The 22,755-nt window shown below is 37.6% G+C and overlaps 3 protein-coding genes across 3 annotated transcripts; 2 read left to right on the forward strand and 1 right to left on the reverse strand.

Annotated features, from left to right (window-relative positions):
• Positions 1–1,563: 1,563 nt before the first annotated feature.
• Positions 1,564–7,001, reverse strand: LOC101301174 (GTP-dependent nucleic acid-binding protein EngD-like). The gene is made up of 11 exons (XM_004294149.1): positions 6,796–7,001; positions 6,274–6,462; positions 6,073–6,126; positions 4,974–5,084; positions 4,635–4,697; positions 4,255–4,509; positions 3,951–4,097; positions 3,836–3,863; positions 3,485–3,555; positions 2,832–2,891; positions 1,564–1,866 (listed from the first exon to the last, which is right to left on the reverse strand). Exons 1-11 carry the CDS (start codon positions 6,949–6,951, stop codon positions 1,798–1,800), a joined length of 1,203 nt encoding a protein of 400 aa, XP_004294197.1. The 5' UTR covers positions 6,952–7,001; the 3' UTR covers positions 1,564–1,797.
• Positions 7,002–10,184: 3,183 nt separating this feature from the next.
• LOC101299842 lies at positions 10,185–17,133 on the forward strand. The gene is made up of 5 exons (XM_004294144.1): positions 10,185–10,577; positions 11,230–11,366; positions 12,134–12,184; positions 12,710–12,773; positions 13,749–17,133. The coding sequence occupies exons 1-5, from the start codon at positions 10,490–10,492 to the stop codon at positions 15,869–15,871; spliced, it is 2,463 nt and encodes an 820-aa protein (XP_004294192.1). The 5' UTR covers positions 10,185–10,489; the 3' UTR covers positions 15,872–17,133.
• Positions 17,134–20,531: 3,398 nt separating this feature from the next.
• Positions 20,532–22,013, forward strand: LOC101303491 (galactomannan galactosyltransferase 1-like). The gene has a single exon (XM_004294157.1). The coding sequence runs from the start codon at positions 20,570–20,572 to the stop codon at positions 21,872–21,874; it is 1,305 nt and encodes a 434-aa protein (XP_004294205.1). The 5' UTR covers positions 20,532–20,569; the 3' UTR covers positions 21,875–22,013.
• Positions 22,014–22,755: the final 742 nt, after the last annotated feature.

The following is a 22,755-nucleotide window of genomic DNA, read 5'->3' on the forward strand; positions in this document are numbered from 1 at the left end:
GAGAGAGAGAGAGGGTTTTAGGAGAGAATTAATTATGGTAAATCATGTAATTTTGTTTATAAACTGGATATTTTGGTCATTTCACGATGAAAATTGCAGTCAACATCTGGTATCATTGACTTTGGGCATGAGCTTATGTCCTTATTTGTTTAAATCTGTTGAAATGTGGTTTTTCTGTTTTATGCAACTGTTTAGGGTAGTGAGATGTCATTTTCTATTTACTTTCTAACAAATCTGAACCGTTTAACTTTATTAAAAGTAAATCAAAGTTTTGGACGACTTAACGATCACCAAATCTTCTAAAAACTTGTGGAAGTGATCTACTCATATAGACCTACAAATTGAACGGAGGACATGTGATTTTGTGATCGGAAAGTTCGTCAAATGATATATCCCTAAGAACTTAAAAAAAAAAATTCAGAAAACCCTGCTGGTGTCCGTGAGCACAAACGAAGTGTCAGCTGCTCATAGTGCATATAGATTTGATGCTTGCAGTCCCTGTTTGTACCTGCAAGGTGAGCATGGCCAATAATAAATAAATACACAACTATTGAAAAATGTGTTGAGAAAAACAACTTTTTTTCCTCACCGTAGCTGAACTTCATATTATGTTAAACGCGGCCAGGTAGATCAAAGATATCAGTACATTATCTAAGGATTCAGCTTTAATTCCAACTAGATATATCTAAAATCTAAATATATATATTTATATATAGAACATATGCTTAACAGATTCAGTCATATCAGTACTTTATGGAATTATGATAAAAAAATAGATTCAGCTTTTATTTTTGGTAGCAAATAGATCCAGCTTTTAGCTAGACTATATGAATGGAATAGAAAACCTTGACTCTACTCTTGTGCATTATTTTAGACAGAATCTATAAGCATACGTAAGGACCCTATAACGATATGACTGACGATGTTTCATTTCCAAAAAAAAAAAAAAAAGGAAACGAAGGCTTGGTTAGAAAGTACCAAAACTTTACTGTACGGAAGCTAAGAACCCACAATGTTTATGAAACTGAAGAAGAAAAAAAAATCCACCTAGCTAAATCAAGTTTACGAGGGAAGCTCGCCACATCAATGTCACCTCGCGAGCAACTCTACAGTAATTACTAACAGAGTCCTCATCTCGACAGAGGTTGAATCATATTATCTTAAATCATTTTCATCATGGTTCGTGCTCGAGTCTCTAATGCATTTCAGTGTCAAAGTACGTGGTTCGCCATTACCTACATCTCTTTCAATGTTTCTCAGGGTTGTATGATAAGTTGGGCTTTTTCTCCAATATTGATCCGCACTTTCAAATCTAGCGTCTTTCAAGCACAAAGTAGGGTATTCACTCGCTCTAGGACATAAAAACGGCCAAAAGTATTGTAACCTGAATGAGAGACTCACAAAGGATGCTCCCTTGCTGTAGTGATTGGCTGCACTCCTCTCAACAGAGTTTTACCAGGTTTCTCTTCGTGGAGCTACTAAACAGTTACACACACCAGTAGTTAGTATAAAATAGCCGTTAAGTTTGAGTCGTATTTGATTAACCCTCCTTTTTAGCCTTTCAAAATCCGGTGTCTTCTGTATTTTGGATATCAAATAATGTGAACACTCAACTGAGCTATTTACTCTACGAGCAAAATTTATGGTCTTCTCAGCTTACAGATACTTTACCCTATCATATTCAACCAACTTCAGCTTACTGAATCCAGGACTTCCATGTTAATCAATTTCCATCTTATGAACTGGCCTACATCCACTTATCTCCTCGACTTGAAATAATCTGCTTCCCATGAGTTGTCAAACGTTAAACCGGAACAGCATTACATCTCCTTCTTGTACGATGTAATCTTTACCCTCAGATCTTAACTGCAAAAACCAAAGTAGCCTAGATGAATGAGCATGATCTAGAAAGATATATATGGAAAAGAAAAACGTACAGTACTTGTTCACATCTCTTTTGATCATAGAAAAACAGATAGATGCTACTTTATGTGTATTCCTTCTGTTCTGTAACATTAGGTGACCCAAGGGGTGAGTGATACTGTTGCTGAGTGTTGTCTATGCATTTATTTTTTGTGGAGTAAGAAACGCCAACATAAACCAGTGTCAGGCCTGCTTTGTATATCTCAACTTTCAGAATCAAGAAAAGAACACTCCAAGCTAGGGAGAGATAAATTATCAGTGAGGTTGACCTATAAATTATGCGTGCTCTTCAAAAAACAGGATGTCTGTGGTGCACAATACTTTCCCCGAAACTTCAAAGGAATGCTTACTTCCCATCACTACATAGAGTTAATGGAGAATGCAAATGCATAGATCAAACAAGTAAAACATCTCACCAAAATTTGAAGTGCAGTAATCTCAACATGCTAACTCAATATCCCTAATGCACTTTTATCTACCAATAGGAATTTTGTTGTATGTTTTCCAAGAAAAAAAAAAGGCAATTGGTGCATGAAACAAGAGCCAGTTTTTATCTTAGAAGGTTTGGGCTCTTATTTAAGAAGTTCACTCATATGACCATTGGATCCTTCTCCAAAAAAAGTCTCTCATGTCTTTCACCTAACTTAAGCGTTGCCGAACCAGCCCATAACGAGGCCTGAAAGTATGACTTGCTCTATGCCAAAGCATATCTTCTCCAACTAGTAACTTTCAGTAACTTCTAAAATTAAAGGCCTGTCTCTGCTCATTTGTACCGCAGAGCTACATTCACAAATATGTTAAATGATCATGTGGTAGTGCAACAGTAAATCAATAATTCAGTAATGCTGATAAAAGCTTGGACAAAATTGTGTGAGTAAATAAAGTGAATATTAGACCAGCTGACTTACAACTCCTCTTTCCCTTGCTGCAGCAAGTGAACCAGCAGCAACAAAATCATCATAAGACACCTGACAATGAAAGGAACAAGAAATTGTAATTAGCTTTTCATGTGCCAGGTCAATCCTATTGCATGTACTGTTTTGCATCTTATGGGAAAACAAAGTAAAATTGGCTACCCATCATTTGGTGCTCAACGAATGAGTCTGCCATATTACCTGATTTATGCCGTCTTGAATATTGATGAGCATGGGAAGGACAACATGTTTGTACTAATTGACGAAAAGTTGTAATAGCAGTATATACACGAAATAAAAAAATACATAAATAAATAAATAAAAAATTCCAATGAACACCATAATTGATGTTAAATGTCAATGAGCTTTCAGTTTTACACAAGGTTTGAGGTTTAGCTGGTTTCCTGTGTAAATCTTTCTTCTTCTCTGTCTCTTAATTAACTTTTATTTTTCACCAAACTTTTTAAAAACCGAAAAGTTGAAGACATGCTTTGGAGAAATCAACGCTTCCTGATTCTCAGATTTGGATTGCTCAATCAAAATATATTCACTTTTGTGATGCTCATCATAATATAAAGATTAGTCTGGTGCATAGTTAACCTGTTGTATTTTTCTAAACAACATAGGGAAGTTTCTGTGAAACTTACGGTCTCAGCTCGAATGAAACCCTTCTCAAAGTCAGAGTGGATGACCCCAGCTGCTTGAGGTGCAGTCATTCCTGAATCAACAAAGAAAAAAAATCAGAGATGAATACAATATGATTGCCTGTCATACTTTTAACCTATCTACGTCTATTTGATTGCAGAAAGGGGACTCTTTACATCCAAAATAAAACACAGATGGCAAAGAAAATTGAGAACACAACATCTTTTGCCCACAACCATCAGCCAAATTTATTATTACAAGTTGTCAAGTGATATAAAGACTACGTCACTGTTTGAAGCATTTTTCAGATCCAAAGTATAAAACTTCTGAAATTTAGCATAACCAAAGCTCACCTGCAAGTATGGTCCATGCTTTTGTTTCCTGTGTACAAACATCAGACAATCTTTTTAGCACAAAAAGAATAAATACATCCCAATTCAATAGATTTGACACACTCCAGTTTTTCACCTTCTCTCCTGAAGTGAAGTAAGTACGCAGCCCCAAAACACTGTATGTTGTTCTGATTAGGTTTCCAAGACCACTTTCACCAACACCAAGAGATTCCAAAAATTCTGTTCTTTCTTCAGATGGTAATTCAGTTAGTTCAGACTCGACCTGCAAATGCAAAGTTCCTAGGTCACATGGTATGGTTAAAACAGCTAGTCTAAATCCAGCCAAGATTAAGTCCTATCAAACATTAGGCCCACAGAGACAGCCACAAATAAATATTCTCGAGTTCGCACAATAACACGTCTAGTGATGTAGCACAAACCTGTGCTGAAATTGTTACTACTCCACATTGCAACTCAGAAGCAAGATTCATCAGTGCTTTGACATGAGGATTCTCTCCGGGTTCAGCTAGATCAGATTCAGCAACATTAGCAACATAGATAACAGGTTTCATTGTAAGCAAGCACAGATGCTTTATAGATTCATTTTCTGTATCTGTTAAAGTGACTGATCGTGCTGGTTTCCCATCCATGAGTGCCTGCTGAATTCTCTCCAAGCCAGACCTTTCTGATTCCTCCTGAAATGAAAGCAATATTTTTGGTTAAAAAGTATCATATGAAGCAGAAAAAATGGAGGAACCAGGGGAGATGATCCCATAATTGTACACTGTACAGAAAGTTCTGAGCATGGTACTAACTATACCTTAAGTTTGGATTGTGAATCTTTTGTCTTGCTTTTCTTGAGCTTCTCCATTCTTTTCTCAATCTGCATTTCTTGTGTATAAGACAACTCAGTTCAATCAGCTAATCTCATCTTACTAAGCTATTACTATATGTTAAAAACAAATCAGAGAGTAAAGGGTTTATCTGGGCAAGGAACTTTCAAATAGAGGAGCTAAAACAAAAAGGTGCTCCTGAGACATCAATATCAAATTTTGATTTTATCACCAACATTTATCCAGACAGCACTAATCTAGGTGGTGAAATCAATCAATGCTCCAAAGCCGATAAAGAATCAGGGTTGCATCGTTAATTAACAAACCTGGTCCAGATCTGAGAAAATCAGCTCTAAGTTGATAACATCAATATCATCCTTCGGATCAACTTTCCCATTCACATGAACAACATCATTATCTTCAAAACAGCGAACAACCTTAACAAAATCAATGAAAGAAATCAATAACATGGTTCTTCAGATTTAGGATAGATTTTAATTCTCACTGGCCCATCACCTGACCAAACACAAAAATCCTCAAACACCTATCTAAAGAACAGAAGATTCCAGCCATACTCAACACAATACAAACAAGGGCTATGTTAGCAGAAGCTTTGAATTGAGCAAGCATGTTTTAACCATGTATGAAAATCCAATGATATTAAAGAATTGCAAAAAGCCGTTAGATGCCAACTGGGGAAGGCTTCAAAAAGAAAAGCATCTTTCTTTTACTAAGCTCAGTCCAAGGTGGTTTGGCATGCAACAAAGTAACCTTATATGAAAATTTTGCAGTTACCACTGAGGAAGCAGATGAGCCAATCAGAGAAACAAGTTTGCGGAATAAATCTAATTAGTAGCAAGTTCCTAAAAACTACACATGCTAAAAAGGTTTCACCGTTGCTTATGGCTTCGCAGCCAGTGTCAGGTCCTGCATCAGTTTTATTTAACCTGTGAACCAGATAAGATCCTAGGTAGTACTAAATGGACCAGCGTGTCACCTCACTTGCTTTCCACCCCACATTAGCACCCACTTAAGAAAATGCCACATCCATGATCAACAACAACACAAACTGAGATCTCCCATTTAAGATATATTTGTTAAGGAACCTGAAGGCAATGGCATGTTACCCCATATCTGTCAAATAAAATAACTCACTGATACTTATAAGAACCAAAAATTCAGATTCTCCAGAATCATTCTATTGTCCTTTGCCATGAGTATAAGAAGAAAATAAATTGGCACAAAATAACGTATCCTCAAGAGCAACTTACGTATCCTTCTGTCTCTCTGTCTACCACACTCGCGCATATACATGTCTTAAGCTATATAATGACTCCATTGCCAAAAAAAGAAGAAGGAATTTCATAGCAAGAAGCAAAGATGGTAATCACAAATGAATGGCACCAAGAAGTAAATGACAGAAACCTGAAGTATGGAGTCCACCTCGCGAATATTTGACAAAAATTTATTCCCCAACCCCTGCAAGAAAGAATAAAAAAAATTAGCTGATGCTAATTTTTTTCTAAAAGAGACTAACTAGGCTGATTACATTCTAACATAGATAACGCATGACTCGATATATATATAAAACCAAAAAGTGGGAAATAGATGACCATGGAATTTCACCTCTCCTTGACTGGCACCCTTAACAAGGCCAGCAATATCCACAAGCTCCAAAGATGCCGGGACTACGCGCTGAGACTTGCTGAGATCAGAAAGTACATTCAGGCGCGGATCCGGAACTGCAACAATCCCTACATTTGGCTCAATCGTACAAAACGGAAAATTGGCAGCTTGAGCCTTCCCATTCTCAACCTAAAGTCATAATACCATATTCAGATCAACTCTATACTTCACTTACAGGAATCACATTATGAATTCCATCCCACATTATGGTCCATCAAATAAACTGAATATAAAGCTCTTCTTTTTCTTTAGCTAAAAACTCGAAAAGGGTCCATAACTATGATGCCCTGGATTGAAAAGTATCAATCTTTCAATCCCTAAAACCAGTTTAAACCTCAATTTGGAATCAAAATAGAGACTTGAGTAAAGAGCTAAACATATCAAATTCAAAACAGCATTAATAACGAAATAGAGAGAGAGAGAGAGAGAGAGAGAGAGAGAGAGTGGGTTGGTGGTGCATACGACGGCGTTGAAAAGCGTGGACTTTCCGACGTTGGGGAGGCCGACGATGCCGGCTTTGAGGCTCATGCTGATCTTGGGTGAGGAGGAAGCAGAGAAGCGGCGGCCTCTGGTTAAACCGAAGACTCCCATGAGCTGATAGTGGCTCCTCTGCTTCATTGGAACAAGAAGAGATGGGATGAGCTGGTTGCATAGTGATATTCGAGCCATTGGAGTTGGGAGAGTTTGAGACTCAGAGAAGAGTGAGAGATGGAGAACAAAGAGTGAGCGCCGAGTTCAATTTATCTGTTTGCGGGCTAATGTACGAGTATTCTTTTCTGTAATTTTTTTTTTCTTTTCTTTTTCCTACAATTTCCCTAACCAAATAAATTAAAAGAATTGATTTTTTGTTTTTGTCTTTTCAATTTAGGGTTTTGTTATCTTTTGAGTTTTTGTTAAAAAAAATTCGTCTGAATGATATGGAACTTTTGCTTCTTATAAACTTTAGAATATCAAGTTTTAAAAATATCAGATTTGTATCTTATGTTTCTATCCCGACTTAAAATTGGTATATAAAGCTATTAAGATTACTAATTTACCCTTAAACCAAAAAAAAACCAATTTACCCTTAAATTCTTCTTCTTTTTTTTTTTAGTTTTTCTTCTTTGTTTTCATATTCCAATTTTCTTTTTTTTGCTTTTAATATTTTTAGGAACGTAGATAAAAAATTTATCGTCACTTTCTCATTGCTAATAATCAGTTATTCATCTCAATCATCCTTGAATGTCAACGACAACAACAAGATCTTTGAGTGTCATCGGAAACAAAGATTGAACTTCTATATGTTTCCCTTCTTCAATCTTCTTCAAGTTTATAAAGGCCAACTCAAATTATCAAATTCCAAAACTTTTTCTAATATTTCTTGAATATAAAAACAAATAAAAAAACTAAGAAAAAAATAGAACTTAAGGGTAAATTGGTCATCTTAATGGCTATATATACCAATCTTATGTCGGGATGGAAACATGAGATATCAATCTGATATTTTTAAAACTTGATATACCAAAGTTTATAAAGAGCAAAAGTTCGTATACTATTTAGACGAATTTCTCTTTTGTTAACAATTTGTACTAAAAAGGTTGTTCCGACACTTTTCCGGTCGGTGTTTTTCATTTGAGTAATTTCAAACAGCTTATCATATTGTACCAAGATACTTCAATGACACGTTTATTAATTTAGAAATGAGAATGACGGAATTGATTATGAGAGCATTTTTTAGTTTACTAACAAATTAATGAATTTGAATGGGTTTGGATATAGGTCCCACCTACTTATCATAGTTGATTTCAAACAAACCCCTAACTTGATATCTAAGGGCAACTATAACTATTTGGTTATTTGCCACATGTAGCTTGCAACAGTAAAAAAATGATATTGAAGACAACTCCAACAGTTGAGTCAAATCCTATGTGAACTCATGACATAGGAGCCCATATTGTCAAATTTGACCTGACTTCTAAAAACAGTCAAAAAATATTGATCTCGCTCACCCTTTCTCTTTTTTCTCTTCTCCTCTCTCTCATTCTTTCGTCTAGGGAGGTTCTGGTTACACCTCTAAATTTGTTATGTGTATCTCTCTTACTTTATACACTCAATTTCGCCTTTTCACATGTTAAAAACCTAAACATACCTCTCTTTAGTTTACCAAAATACCCTCAAATAGTTTATCGTTGCCGTTTTTCTCTATTATGAATAAGAAATCATAAATTGGAGGCGGATTACAATGAAGAAGATAGGTTTTTTGGGGGGGGGGGGGGTTCTTGGGCAGGAGTTAAAGCAATATCAGGCAAAGGAGAGTCTCTTAAGAACTTATTCTTATTTGATGCTATAATATCAGGTGAAGGAGTCTCTTAAGAACTTATTCTTCTTTGATGCTATGGATGGAAAGGGTGTAACACATGACCTATCAAACTTTAACACCATAAGCTGAGCAGCCTTGTAGAGAGGGAATATGTGATTGTTCAAAGGGTTGAAAGTAGGATTGTCCTAACTAATATAATGTTGGCAATAGATTTTTCAGGTAGCTTATAGAAAGCCTACCATCCTGGTTCTGGTTATGACTACTCCTATGTAGCTCGATTGTATTTGCTAGTGAACCTTACACTACAACATCAAATGATTTGCGATGTATGTTCACAATCATCATTATGAGTTTGAGTGCATTGTTCGTCGGGTAATCCCACTATTAAGCAACTTCTTGTTCAAAACACATTGATTATAGACTTGATGTTTATTTCATTTGTATGTGAATTGCCGTATGAAAGGAGTATTTAGTCACCACCAAATCGTAATGGAGCGTATATGACTATATTTAGTGCATTGTTCATCGGATAATCCTCTTTTCTTGTTATTACAATTCCGAGTTGTTAATGAATCGATTCTAGATTAGAAGGTGAGACCCACACTCATTCTAATTTCATCATGTGTAAGTAAACGCATTAATTATCTCTATGCTGGAATAATTCCATCACTTCTCAATTCTATTTTAGGTAAGTAAACATGCCAAGTCTATGACAAAACCGTTGACACATTTTGTATGCAATATATAGCAAAGCATATGTATTATTTAAACCACACTATACCGGTATACCTATCAACTATACTTTACATTTCAATGTCTTATTTCAAATCACATTTTTCTTTTGGAGTCTCGAACATTATTTAAACATAAAGTTCCCCGTTCATTGTTTTGCGCGCTCTAACTGTATCAATTAGTTTAAATTCTAATGTAATTATTGTCATAACAATTGTATGCACTATATTCTCTGTCTTGTATCCACCATGCAATAACACTTCTTGCCATTGGTTCTTGCTTGAGCAGTCACTTTTCTACAACATTTTTATTTTGTTAACATAAGAATCTTAGGAATACTTTTATTTTTGGTTTAAAAGAATCTTATGAACCTAAATCCTCATTTAAAAGGTATAACAAGTCAAATACCTCCCTATGTATGGGACCCCTAAGAATACCAATCATACACTATATTCTAATACACATCAATATAGATTCTCTATACCCTAACTAATTGGGAGTGTAGGTCTCTTTTCATGATATACATCATACATCTATCATCTCTTCCCAACCATAACCCACATAAAATAACCCCAGAGTGTTATGTATGATTAACACTAAAAAAGCAACGAAAAAAGAGACACATAGATCCATCTACTTTCAATCATTTTTCCTTCCATTAAGAAAATTATAAAGTATTTTCAACAAACTAGCTTTTCACCCCCAAAAAACCCTATTTCAAAAAAAATATATAAATAAAAATAAATAGTCACCTCTCACCTCACCGTCCGCCCTTTTATTTTATCAATCAATCGATCCAACTCCTCTGCTACACACCCAAAAAAAGTTATCAAATTCTCAATCTTTATCTATCCCCTACCTTCCTCCTCCTAGGGTTCTCTCTGTTTCAAATCCCACCTCTAAAAAAAATCGAACCTTTTTCCCCAAAAACCATGAACAACTCCACCCAAACCACTTCACAGATCTTCTCAGCGGTTTCCCTCTCACCGCCTTAGCAGAAAACCCCACCAAAGATTTCACCTTTTAGGGTTTTTGCTTATTAGATTTCAAATTTTGATTAGTTTTGGGAATTTTAGCTACTGGGTTCTGCTCTGTTTTTGTGTTCTTAGAAGAGTGTAGGAGAATATGGAGAGGGTTGAGAGTGGGAGTAGTATTCAGGAGGCTCCCTGTTCTGTTCCTCAGGATCTCACCCAATTTGGAGTTAATTCTTCAGGTTTGATTCTTTTAGCTATTTGGGTGTTGTTAAAATTTTGGTTTCGTGATTTGCTGCGATGGGTTTTGGTGTATTTGTTTGTTATTTGGATCTGGGTGTGAGTAGAGTGAGAGATTTTGAAGCTTGAATTTGGGTATTGAAGAATTCGATGCTTATTGCTTGGAACTGAATGGAACAGCGTGGAGAGTTGTATGTCATTATTGGTGATGCCGTTGTTCACGTATAGATATAAGATATTGACTGTTTGGTGCTTTAGTATGGTTATTATTACAATTGCAGATAATACTTATGATTTGGTGAGACTATTCAAAATATACTTCATACCGATAGAATTACAGTTTACTTCAATTGAGAATGAGTCTCCTTGCTTTATAATAGTTCCCTTGCAAAAAGGAAGAAACACCATTTTTTTTTTGAAAGTAAACTGTAAAGAAACACCATGTCTGGTCAGTTGAATGACTGTGTGGTAGCTCCAATTCAATGCTTAAATGGGCATTGTGTTGCAGTAATTATTGCATGAGTGGTTTGGCTTCTTAGTTATTTAGTTGCATGGCAGTTTACTTGAAAGGGAATCATTTCAGCTTAATGGTTTAGTTATTTAACACATTGTTTTATTTGCTCTTATAACATAAGTTCTCTCGTTATGCTGCAGGCGAGGTCTTTGATGCATCACAGTATGCATTTTTTGGTCAAGATTCTGTTGAAGAAGTTGAGTTGGGAGGTTTAGAAGATGAAGAGGAGACTGCAGTTGGGCTTGAAGAGGAGGAATTTCTATATAACAAAGAAGAGGTCAACCCTTTGTGTTTCCTTGTGGATGTCTCATTATTGATTGGCTTTTTGCTTGCTTTAGTGATGATAGTTTCAGAAAACTAATAAACCTTTCCTTAAATCAGGTCATTGTATGTATATATCCTTAGCTTTGTGTCATACATTAGTTATCTGCATGCCTGCTGTTGGCATTACAGCTAGTCTCTTGATCTTGACCAGTGAATGCATTCAGTTTCTTGCCATGCTTCAACTGGAGCTTAATAATAGTGTATTTTCTTGCTGATAATGGGGTGACTTGGGTAGAAAGAAAGGCTATTGTAAGTTGGGAGATATGTCCCTAGCAGTGAGAAAGGGCATTTGGTATTAGAGAATTGTAGGCATGGAATAAGTGCCTTTCACGGTTTCACAGTCTTTTTGTAGCTTATGTTATTAAAGAGCAAACATGGATACGGTTGCATACCAAACCAACCAGCAATCCTATCCTTAATCTCCCAGAAGGGTATTGCAAAAGGGTCGGATCAGTTCTTGCGGTGATGTTTGGTAGGCAATGTGAATAGTTTCAGATTTTGATGGGCTTTTTTTTTGGGGGTGGTGTGTGTGTGACCTGAATGTCAGGTCTTTCGAGGTTACGAAAGATTTCTTCGTCATCCATTTGTAATGTTAAATTGCCTGAGAGAGTGGATTTTCAATTCACTGGCAGAAATGTGGTTGTATACTATTGATATTGGGGAGACCACTAGTGCAAGAAAATTAAGTTGTATAACTGTTTGTTATTTTCTTATTGGCAGGTTGGTGTGTCTCTATCTGATGCTGATGATCTAGCTTTAACTTTTGAGAAGGTTAGTCTACTACATGTGATGATACATGTGGGAAAGATAAATGATTTTTTAATATTCTGGATTAGGATGAAGTGCATTGCAAACTAATTCCAATTTAATATGTCACCATCATTTCTTCTATAATGGAAAATTATTTCAATGAGTTTTGGTCTAATAGGGTATGATCAAGTACTGTAATACAACATGAATCATTATTCTATTCTTTCTTTCAACATGATCACCTAATGGTCTTCAAATTCTTTTATTATGTACGATGCGTGTTATAAGCAAATAATTCCTTCTGTAAGATGCACCAATTTTTTGCCCGATAGAGAAGGGTTCAAGAAGTGTTTTATCGTCTGTATCATTTTGTAGTAGGATTCCTTACTTCGTTCAAAATACCATATTCTTGCCATACTGTTATCCAGTTTCCTGATACTAGAAACTGACATGTAAATTTCCTTGATTGGTTTCTGTCTGTTTCCCCTTTTGATAGTGTATCTGGAGTTTTTCTCTTTTGTCTTCTAAGTTGCTGTTTTGTTGCAGTTGAACAAGGATGTTAGTGGACCTAGGAGCACCGGAATATTTGGTGATAGAGGATCCAGAGAAAGTGAGTATTCATGTTACATATCTCTTTTGGTGACGTCAGTGTAGTTATTGAATACCGCCTGATCATTGTTCTTCAATTGATTGTAATTTTTTTTTATCTATACTCTGTATTAAGAAAACTATCTAGCAACGTTAAAAGATAGAGAATGGCAATTAAGTTTTTATTCGAGTTTATTCGAATCTTTTTTGAGCTCAAGTTAGTTTTCTCCCCATATCAATATTTTACTGTGTTAGCTCCATGACTGTATCATGCATGGTACTACTGTTGCTTCTACCCGGCCCCATTTATGCTTATTTTTGTACCCATTCCTTGTAGCTTAATCATTGACACTACTTGCTCATTTTGGTGCAATATTTTAGTCTCTATTTATACAATTCTTGGTTCTAAAATAAGCAGTGAAATAGGTCTGTGTGTGCGTATAAAGAGATTGTCTGGCGACGGATCTTTGGGCAGATAATTTATTCTTAGGATAAAGTTCCAACATGCACGCAAGTCTGTCCTTGTAAATAAAGCTTGGGGGATAAGAGGTACAACGTGTTTAAAATGTGTTTGTCCAATGGTATTTTCAACCCGATGGGTTTTGTCATAAGGGACTGTAGGATTCATTTTCCTTTTTTGTATTGAATTCTTGTTTCATATCAAGTTTTTCTCTTATACATATTGATGGAACTAAATGAAAGATTGGGATGTTATCATTCATGATGTTATTTGTAATCAGTCTATCATTAGTGGTCAATATGGTAAAAAGAGCTTTAGAAATTTAAGGGAATATAAATTTTCAAGACTGGTAATCACTCTTTTTTTGGACGTTACATGTTCATATGCTATTTTGTATTGTGCTCTTAAAATCAGCTTGTCTTAGAAGTTTTCAGAGATAGGGTTGTCGGTGTGGACACACCTTTGTAGTTAACAGAACTATTTGAGTGTGTTTCATTGCTTCCATTGATTTTTCTGACCATGACCTTTTTCTCTCAGGTTCATCTGCTGCTGAATGGGTGCAGGAAAGTTTCCCTAACTGGATTGATGAAGAATTATTTGATGCTGAAAGCATGCAAGATGGAAAAAGATGGTCCTCCGGACCGTTTTCATCCATTCATCCTACAGAAGCAAAGCATTTGTACAGAGCGTCTTCATATCCTGAGCCCCCACAGCTGCCACAGCAGCAGCAGCAACATCAACATCAATATTTTTCTAGTGAACCTGTTATGGTGCCAAAGTCTACTTTTACTTCATATCCACCCCCAGGTGGCAGATCTCAGCAGGGTTCGCCTAACCACCAATCAAGCCACATGAATATCCCTTATGCTGGTGGACCTCAGGGTGGAATATCTTCACCAAACCTTTCTCCGTACTCTAACTCTCCACTTCAAATGACTGGGTTACCTCATGGATCACATTTTGGTGGAAATTTGCCACATCTGACTCCCGGTCATCCAGTTAATAGTCGTCCCCTCCAGCAATGGGCCAACCAAAGTGGTTCGTATGGAGATCATCCCAGTCATTTAAATAATCTATTGCAGCAACAGTTGTCTCATCAGAATGGTTTGCCTCCACAGTTGATGCATCAGCCACAGCAGCCGCATCCTAGAATGCACCATCCAGTTCAGCAACCATTCAGTCATATATCAGCGATGCAGTCTCAACTATTTAACCCCCACCTTCCGCCATCCCCACCCTTGATGAACAAATTTGAGGCAATGTTCGGTTTGAGTGATATTAGAGATGAAAGGTCAAGATTAGCTCAGAAAGGTAGACAGAATATGCGTTTTTCTCAACATGGCTTTGATACAGGTGGCTACAGGAGTGGTGGTGGGTGGGCACCATTTAGGTCCAAGTATATGACAGCTGATGAAATTGAGGGTATACTGCGAATGCAGCTTGCTGCGACACACAGCAATGACCCATATGTAGATGATTATTACCACCAGTATTGCCTTGCAAGAAAATCTGCTGGGGCAAAGATGACACATCATTTCTGTCCAACTCAATTAAGGGATCTTCCTCCTCGGGCAAGAGCTAATACTGAACCACATGCTTTTCTCCAAGTTGATGCTCTTGGGAGGGTACCATTCTCTTCAATACGCAGGCCTCGGCCTCTTCTTGAAGTGGAGCCACCAAATTCATCTAGTCCAAGCAACTCTGAACAGAAGGTTTCTGAGAAGCCTCTAGAACAGGAGCCAATGCTTGCTGCTAGGGTTACAATTGAGGATGGACTTTGTCTGCTCCTGGATGTGGATGACATTGATCGTTTTTTACAATTCAATCAGCTCCAAGATGGTGGAACCCAGTTGAGGCATAGGCGTCAAAGCTTGCTAGAAGGGCTCGCAGCATCTCTTCAATTGGTTGATCCACTTGGGAAAAATGACCACACAGATGGGCCTGCTCTCAAAGATGATTTTGTGTTTCTGAGGTTAGTCTCTCTACCCAAGGGCCGAAAGCTCCTTGCCAAGTATCTACAGCTCCTTTTTCCAGGTGGTGAGCTCATGCGAATAGTCTGTATGGCCATCTTCCGCCATCTAAGGTTCTTGTTTGGTGTCCTTCCTTCTGATCCAAGGGCTGCAGAAACCACAAACAATATCGCTAGGGTCGTTTCATCATGTGTTCGAGGTATGGACCTTGGTGCACTTAGTGCTTGTCTGGCAGCAGTGGTTTGCTCCTCAGAGCAACCCCCGCTTCGTCCCATTGGAAGTTCTGCCGGAGATGGGGCTTCTCTCGTTCTTAATGCTGTTCTTGACAGGGCAACTGAACTCTTAACTGATCCTAATGCTGCTAGCAACTACAATATGACTAATCGGGCACTTTGGCAGGCCTCCTTTGATCAATTCTTTGGCCTTCTGACTAAGTATTGTGTAAACAAGTATGATACTATAATGCAGTCACTGCTGTTGCATGCCCCCACAAATATGGCTGTTATCGGCTCAGATGCAGCCAGAGCTATTAGTCGTGAAATGCCAGTTGAGCTGCTGCGTGCTAGTCTTCCTCACACCGATGATCACCAGAGACAGTTGCTGTTAAATTTCACGCAGCGGTCCATGCCTGTTGGAGGATCTAACAATCATGATGGTGCACACATTAATTCAGAGTCTGTTCTAAGTTGATGTCGAACCCAAGTGAAGAATATTTTGGAAGATAAAATGCATTAATTTTGAGAAGAAAACGGATTCTAAGCGGGCATTCAGTTGGATTGCGAAATTCTTGGGTTTTTGTCTACTTGTTCTCTATCTAGAGCAAATAAATTGGTGGGGTATTAAGGGCATAGATGTGATTCAGGTAAGTTTGGTATTTTAGGTCTACATGTTCTTACTTTCATGGTTCTCTTGAAAAACTTGTAAGCAAGCTTCTCTTTGTAATCCTTTTAAATCCGATGGTACAGGTTTCCTTTTTATATCTTTTAGAGGGATACGAGGGTAGATTATTTTCCTCGACTTCAGAGCTTATTTTGATGCTCTGCTGTGGATTTCTTAAGATAGCAATGTAGAAGGGCGTATTTTGATGCTCTGTTGTGGAATTCATAATATAGAGATGTAGTAGGCATGTACAGTATTCAGTGCAGTTGATCCCACATCTGTGTAAACATGAGGGTGAGCTGGTGCATGAGATGTCTATCTGCCCAGGGTTAAGGAGGACCAAGGCAAAGGTAGGCGTGCTGATTCAGGTTCATTTGGGCAAGTCTACATTGAGAATGGCACTTTTTGCATTCCTGTGCTATTAATTTCTTCAAGGATGTTGGATTATTGTTTTGGTTATGTACTTATGTTACTGTTCAACTACATAGTGGCAACTGCCACTAAGGGGATATCTGATTAAGTTTCTAGTTGTTTAGACATAATGCTATTTGTTTTGTGGCTAAAGTTCTGTTTATGTTTAGACATCCTTGGTTCCATTACGTTAGGTAGTAGTATATACTATATACACTGCATATGGGTATAATTGTTCTGTTTCTTCCAATTCATTCGTTTATTATCAATCATTCGTACTTATGTTAGAGGTCAGTACACTTTGTTTTCGAGTTGGAGTGATGTATTAGATTGTTTTCTCCCAGTGTTCTGAATAGCAATACCAAAGGCAAGTTACAGTACAGTAACGTGGAGTGTAGACTGTAAAGGGTGGTTATCTCGCGCTATTAGATATGCTGCATCTTTTTGGTGAAGTGATTCACAAGGAAAAAAATAGTTACACCATCATCTCCGACTCCACACAAGGCTCGCAGCCTCTCCGTCTTTGATCAGTTTATTTCTGACTTCTAAGTTCGGCTACTTCTCTTCTAACCCCAGCAGTAATATTAGAGATCCCGGGGTCAATAGTGTTGCTCATTGCCGGACGTTTGCTGATAGGTCCAAGCTTCTGAAAACATCATTGTCTGCAACCCTCACTCGCTTCTATCCCTATGCAGGAAAGGACCGTGATCCATAACATAGTTTCAATCTGTTGCAATGACCAGGGGGCTGCCTTTATCGAAGCTCGAGTGAACTGTCCCCTATCCATGGTTTTGGAAAAGCCTGATCTGGGCCATGGAATCAAGTCAATCAACACGAGAGTGAGGGTATCTTCCACTAGTCCAAACCAACTTCTTTGAATGCGGAGGAGCTGCTATTGGGGTCAGCATTTCACACAGGAGTTGCTCTGCATACGCTTCTCTCTAGCTAAATCCTAGTTTTATTTGATATGTACCCCCAACCCCTGAATAATACAAAGCTTCTGGTGCTTCCTTCACTTGGTAGATTGTTTAACTAAATGGAAATATTTGTCACAATATTGATCTGATCATACATGAAACTAATTTTTTATGTGATACTTGCATGACACGTTATGTGATAGTTGATATGGCAGTATATGTCCAACATATCACAAAATTTTATTAATTAACGTGTCTGTGTCACATCAGCTGTCACATAAAATGAGATTCAGATGATACTCAAAAATGTGGTTCACCTAACATTATTTTTTACTATATTAGATTTTCTAACATGTTTTCTGTTCTATTATATCTCAGAGGCTATGACGGTGAATGGCAGGGCGTGACAACCTGTGAGTTGAAGGATGTTGTTCTATGGTTATTGTCGTTGGTGGCTCGGCCGCTCTACTATGTCAGGCAATGGCTGTTGGGCCTGTCGGTGGCGGCGTCTCTGATAGTGGTAGAAGTAGACGCAATGTCTTCTTCGTAGTTACAAATATTGCAATTACGTTTTCCTAAATTTTTTAGGCCTTGAATTTTGGGGTCTTCTTCATTTTTGTTTCTTTGGAGAAGTTGGTTTTTTGGGGTCTAAAAGAGTAAAAGGCATCTAAGGATGTGCTTCTTTCATTTCAATCTTGGCCAATTCTTCCTTCTTTGTGCAAAATTCATCAAACCAATCACTCAATCAGACAAACCAGCCGGCCAATCCAAGCAAGTTAAAACAACACAAAGCAGAAGAAATCCAGCAAACAACCCAAAAGTTAGAAGTTTCTATCTTTGTAATATGACACAAAAACATATAGAAGGATACTTCGTGCTAGCAAGGCACTTCTTTCTTTTGGTGAACTTCGATTTTTACACGCTTGCTATCTTTTCTTAGCTTAATTCAGGTCCCGCCCTAGCTAAAGTTAATATTCTGCATAACACGACCATGTATGAGAACCAATTCAAACTGCTATTGTATTCTTGATAGCCACTTTTGATAAGCAAGCTTGCAAATGATGGAAAGAATACTTATGGCTGCCAAGCACCCTTTTGTGTTTTTGTCTCTTTCACTTCTCTTGGGTAATTGAAAGCATGTAATACTTTGGGAATCAATAAGCATCCTCTTTTAATCTTATCATCGCTTAGAATGACTTGTTTAATCGAAATAAGCTGCATTCGTTCTTTAGACCATATTAATTTTGCTTAGAACATAAATATACGGTTTCTTGCTACTATGAGCATATATGTAACTTCATGCGGTCAATTTGGAAAGCTACAAGAGGTGAAGAGGTGGTACATATGTATCTTGTATTTCATAAGTATACGAAAATAGTGTACGTACGTAGAAATTCATGAAAGAGACTGTATATACTGACGAACTCAAACTATGTTATATTTATGTATGTTTAGACCTACACCATCACAAATTCCCATGCATTAATTTACTCTTCTTTCATTTGAACCATGACTATAATTTTTTTTGCTTAAGGCTTCCCCCTGCGCTCGTTAAACAAATAAATCATATACCTAGAGTGCTTACCTAGAGTGCTTAATTAACACATCTCACGAAGAATAATCTACCCCGAAGAATGAAAATGACAAGGCATTGCATTTATAAGATCCATGTGCAAGTTACATACGAAATGCCGAATGACAAAGAAGAAACATGAATTTGCAGAAAGCAAGGGCCAATATCACACTATATATGCTACACATTACTGGCTTTGGATTTATATATAGAAATGGCCCATGCCCCAAAGAAACAAGAAATTAATTTGGAAGAAACCAAGTCCATGCTAGGTTCAAGAAATTAGGGATCTCACTTTGGTTTTTTATGCCTCAAACACCAATCACAAGGTGAAAGCAATTAGCTTGAAGCAATGTGCCACCTTTAAAACTAGATAAAGCCGCAGCAAGGTGTCCAAGGCTCTAAGCAGTCCAATGGAACCGACCGACACTCGGGGCGTAAGAAAGGAGGAGTGATTAAACAAACAAAGTATGTATTTTGGTTAATCAATTTGATAATGTTATGCAACTTTAGCCAAAAGCTAATTCATGTAAAAACAGTGGAAATTACATGTTACTCGGTGCCATTTTACCATGAATGGTTCCGAACAGTACTCCTCATACGGGATTATTTCATAGCAGAGATAGATGTTAACGTATAAACAAGAATACATTATAGATTCATACAAAATAAAATTTCAATCTTTTTGATGTTGTCGATTCATATATCGGTTGTCATCTTTTAACTTCAATATGACATCATGTTTGAATTTCAACTTTTATCCAAATGTTCTACATATATATGCTTCATGCTTCCACATAAATTACTAAGTTTGAATCTCTATCAATTCATGAATCTTCAATGATCATAGAGGTTACCTATTTTGTTTGAGCTTAATTAATCAGCATATATGAATAAGTTTGCTGTCAATGCACTAGGTACATTACGCTATCTTCCTGTATCGGAAATTGATCAATTGAGCATAGATTTAGGATTTGACAAATTTGAGTAATTGATCACCCTTTTTTATTTATTTATTTTTAAAGTTATGTTAGGATAACCGAAGATTTTTTAGGTCCAGAATTTAATCCATCGAAACATGTGAAATACTCGAACTAGAGTGTGTGGCCACTGACGGCTTCATAAATCAAAATTTGAGTACGTTGGAGTGCTCCCTATCTGATGCTTGACCATAGACCACTTACAACGGTGACAAATTTGACGACTTAATTCTAATTGAATTACCCAGTACAATCAAATTCCAAAACGGATTTACAATCAAATTTAGGAAAGGTTATATGTAAAGCTACTGTGATTTGTGAAAATCTTGAACAAAATCTTCTCCAATTAATAGCAATCAATAAAATACCACCCATACCCACTTTTATAGCATTTTCATTTATCTAGGCTATGGCCAGTTAAAGAAAAAAGAAAAGGTTACCAAAGTACCATGCATATTTTCTGGCAAGATTAAAGCCTTGTACTTTAATAACCAACAAACGAGGTTTTTGGCATTAGTGCACCTGTCAGTTATCTTCTTCTTCTTCTCTTCTTCTTCTTCCAGTACTTAAAATTTAACATCAGAAAGAAAACCCATCAATCACTTCAGTGACTTCACCACCCTCTAAAATGAGTTCCCCAGACTTCTCTCTCTTCCAAACCTCCACACACAAACGCTCACTTCTCCACAGAGCCCCTTCTCTCATCGCAGATGGCTTCCTCTTCGTTGGTGGAGCAGCCATGGCTTTGTCTCTGGTCTGGGCACTCATCTCCTTCATAAACCCTACCTCAACCTTCGACACCATCATCACCTACTCCACCCCTCAAGCCCCTGACTTCACCTACGACCCACCGGAGCCCACGTTTTACGACGATCCAACTCTCAGCTACTCGGTTGGGGATGCCATACAAAACTGGGACGAGAAGCGCAGAGAGTGGCTTAGGGTTCACCCTTCTTTTGGTGTAGGCGATAGGGTTGTTCTTGTTACCGGGTCTCAGCCTTCGGTGTGTAAGAACCCAGTTGGAGATCATTTACAGTTGAGACTCTTCAAGAACAAAGTAGACTACTGCAGGCTTCATGGCTGTGAAGTGTTCTACAACAACGTTCTTCTGGACCCTAAAGGAACCGGTTTCTGGGCCAAGTATCCTATTCTCAGAGCCGCCATGGTTGCCCACCCGGAGGCCGAGTGGATCTACTGGGTCGACTCGGACGCCATATTCACCGACATGGAGTTCAAGTTGCCGTTGGAGAAGTACAAGGAGCATAACTTGGTTGTTCATGGGTGGTGGCACATGGTGAAGCAGCAGAGCTGGACGAGCCTCAACGCTGGTGTGTTCTTGATTAGGAACTGTCAGTGGTCCTTGGATTTCATAGATGAATGGGCCAGCATGGGGCCACAGGGTCCGGCCCAAGAGAAGTGGGGGGAGATTCAGAGATCAATGTTGAAGGACAAGCTGTACCCAGGGTCAGATGATCAGAGTGCTCTTATCTACCTTCTGCTGAAGCAGAAGCAGAAATGGGGGGACAAGGTGTACTTGGAGAGTGACAATTTCCAAAGCTACTGGCTTGGTGTGGTGGATGGGCTTGATAACATCACCAAAGGGTACACGGAGGTTGATAGAGAAATGGGGAAACTGAGGAGGAGGCATGGTGAGAAGGTGAGTGAGTTGTATGGGGAAATGAGGGAGCAGTATATGAAGGATAAGGGGATGTGGAGGGAGAATGTGAGGAGGCCTTTTGTGACACATTTTACTGGGTGTGAGCCTTGTAGTGGGGATTGTAACCCTGATTATACTTGGGAGGATTGTTGGAAAGGGATGCAGAAGGCTTTGAACTATGCAGATAATCAAGTGCTTAGGAAATATGGGTTTGTGCATCCAGACCTACTCAACTCTTCATTGGTTACTCCTTTGCCATTTGATTACCCTGCTTGATTATTGTTCATTTTACTTTTATTTTTAAAGACAAATAGTGTAGATATGCAAGAAGGCTGCTTACTTCTGAGTTTGATTGCAGTTTAGATTCTCCTGGTTCGTGTTGAAACAAATTTCTATACAGAATGTTTATGTTGCCATATTTTTTTAAATCTTGTCTACTATTTTGGAGATAAATATCACTTGACCGCTAGCTAGACGATAGAAGAAATAATATAAAGTTACGCTTCACTGAGCGTTGTAGCGTGATGAGCTTCTAAATAAACGGACATTAGAGCATTACAGGTAGCTTGTTGTTATGGAAGCTAATCGAGAAGAAGACTTGTAAACGTGCTAAATTCTGAAGGCCAGAAAGCAACCCCATACCTAAATTTTTGTAGGTAGCAAACAGATCAGAAATTAAGTTTCGAAAAAGATTTGCAACTGTCTTCATTGCAGGTACCTACAACTTGAAAATATCTTCGATGCTTTTCCTAGTAGTTGATGTGCTTGAGTGCTAATGTGTTGTAACTTTTTTTTTTTTTGGTAGTAAAAGTGTAAAAGACTGTTAATGTGAAATCTGATTAGATTAACTATATTGAGAATCTGATTATGTGTGTTCATCACAAAACAACCCTGAAAAGCTATATGCTTGTCTCGTTCTTGGTAGATACACATCCTTGTCTCTTTACTGGAGTCTTTATTTCACAAAACACAGAATCTACATGTTAAAGGAGAAGTTAAATTTTATGCTCTTTGTAGTAACCTCATTGTTCTTCTCTTCTTATTCTCTTTCAATCTATGAATATGTCTGTACAATCTAAATAGTTTATCTTAGTTGGTTGGTTAATCCCTAATTAATCAGGATAGTCCACTCTGAGTGACCACAATGCTAATTGCTA

This window comes from Fragaria vesca, linkage group LG3 (assembly GCF_000184155.1).
Source record: "Fragaria vesca subsp. vesca linkage group LG3, FraVesHawaii_1.0, whole genome shotgun sequence".
In the NCBI taxonomy this organism is placed as follows: domain Eukaryota; kingdom Viridiplantae; phylum Streptophyta; class Magnoliopsida; order Rosales; family Rosaceae; genus Fragaria; species Fragaria vesca.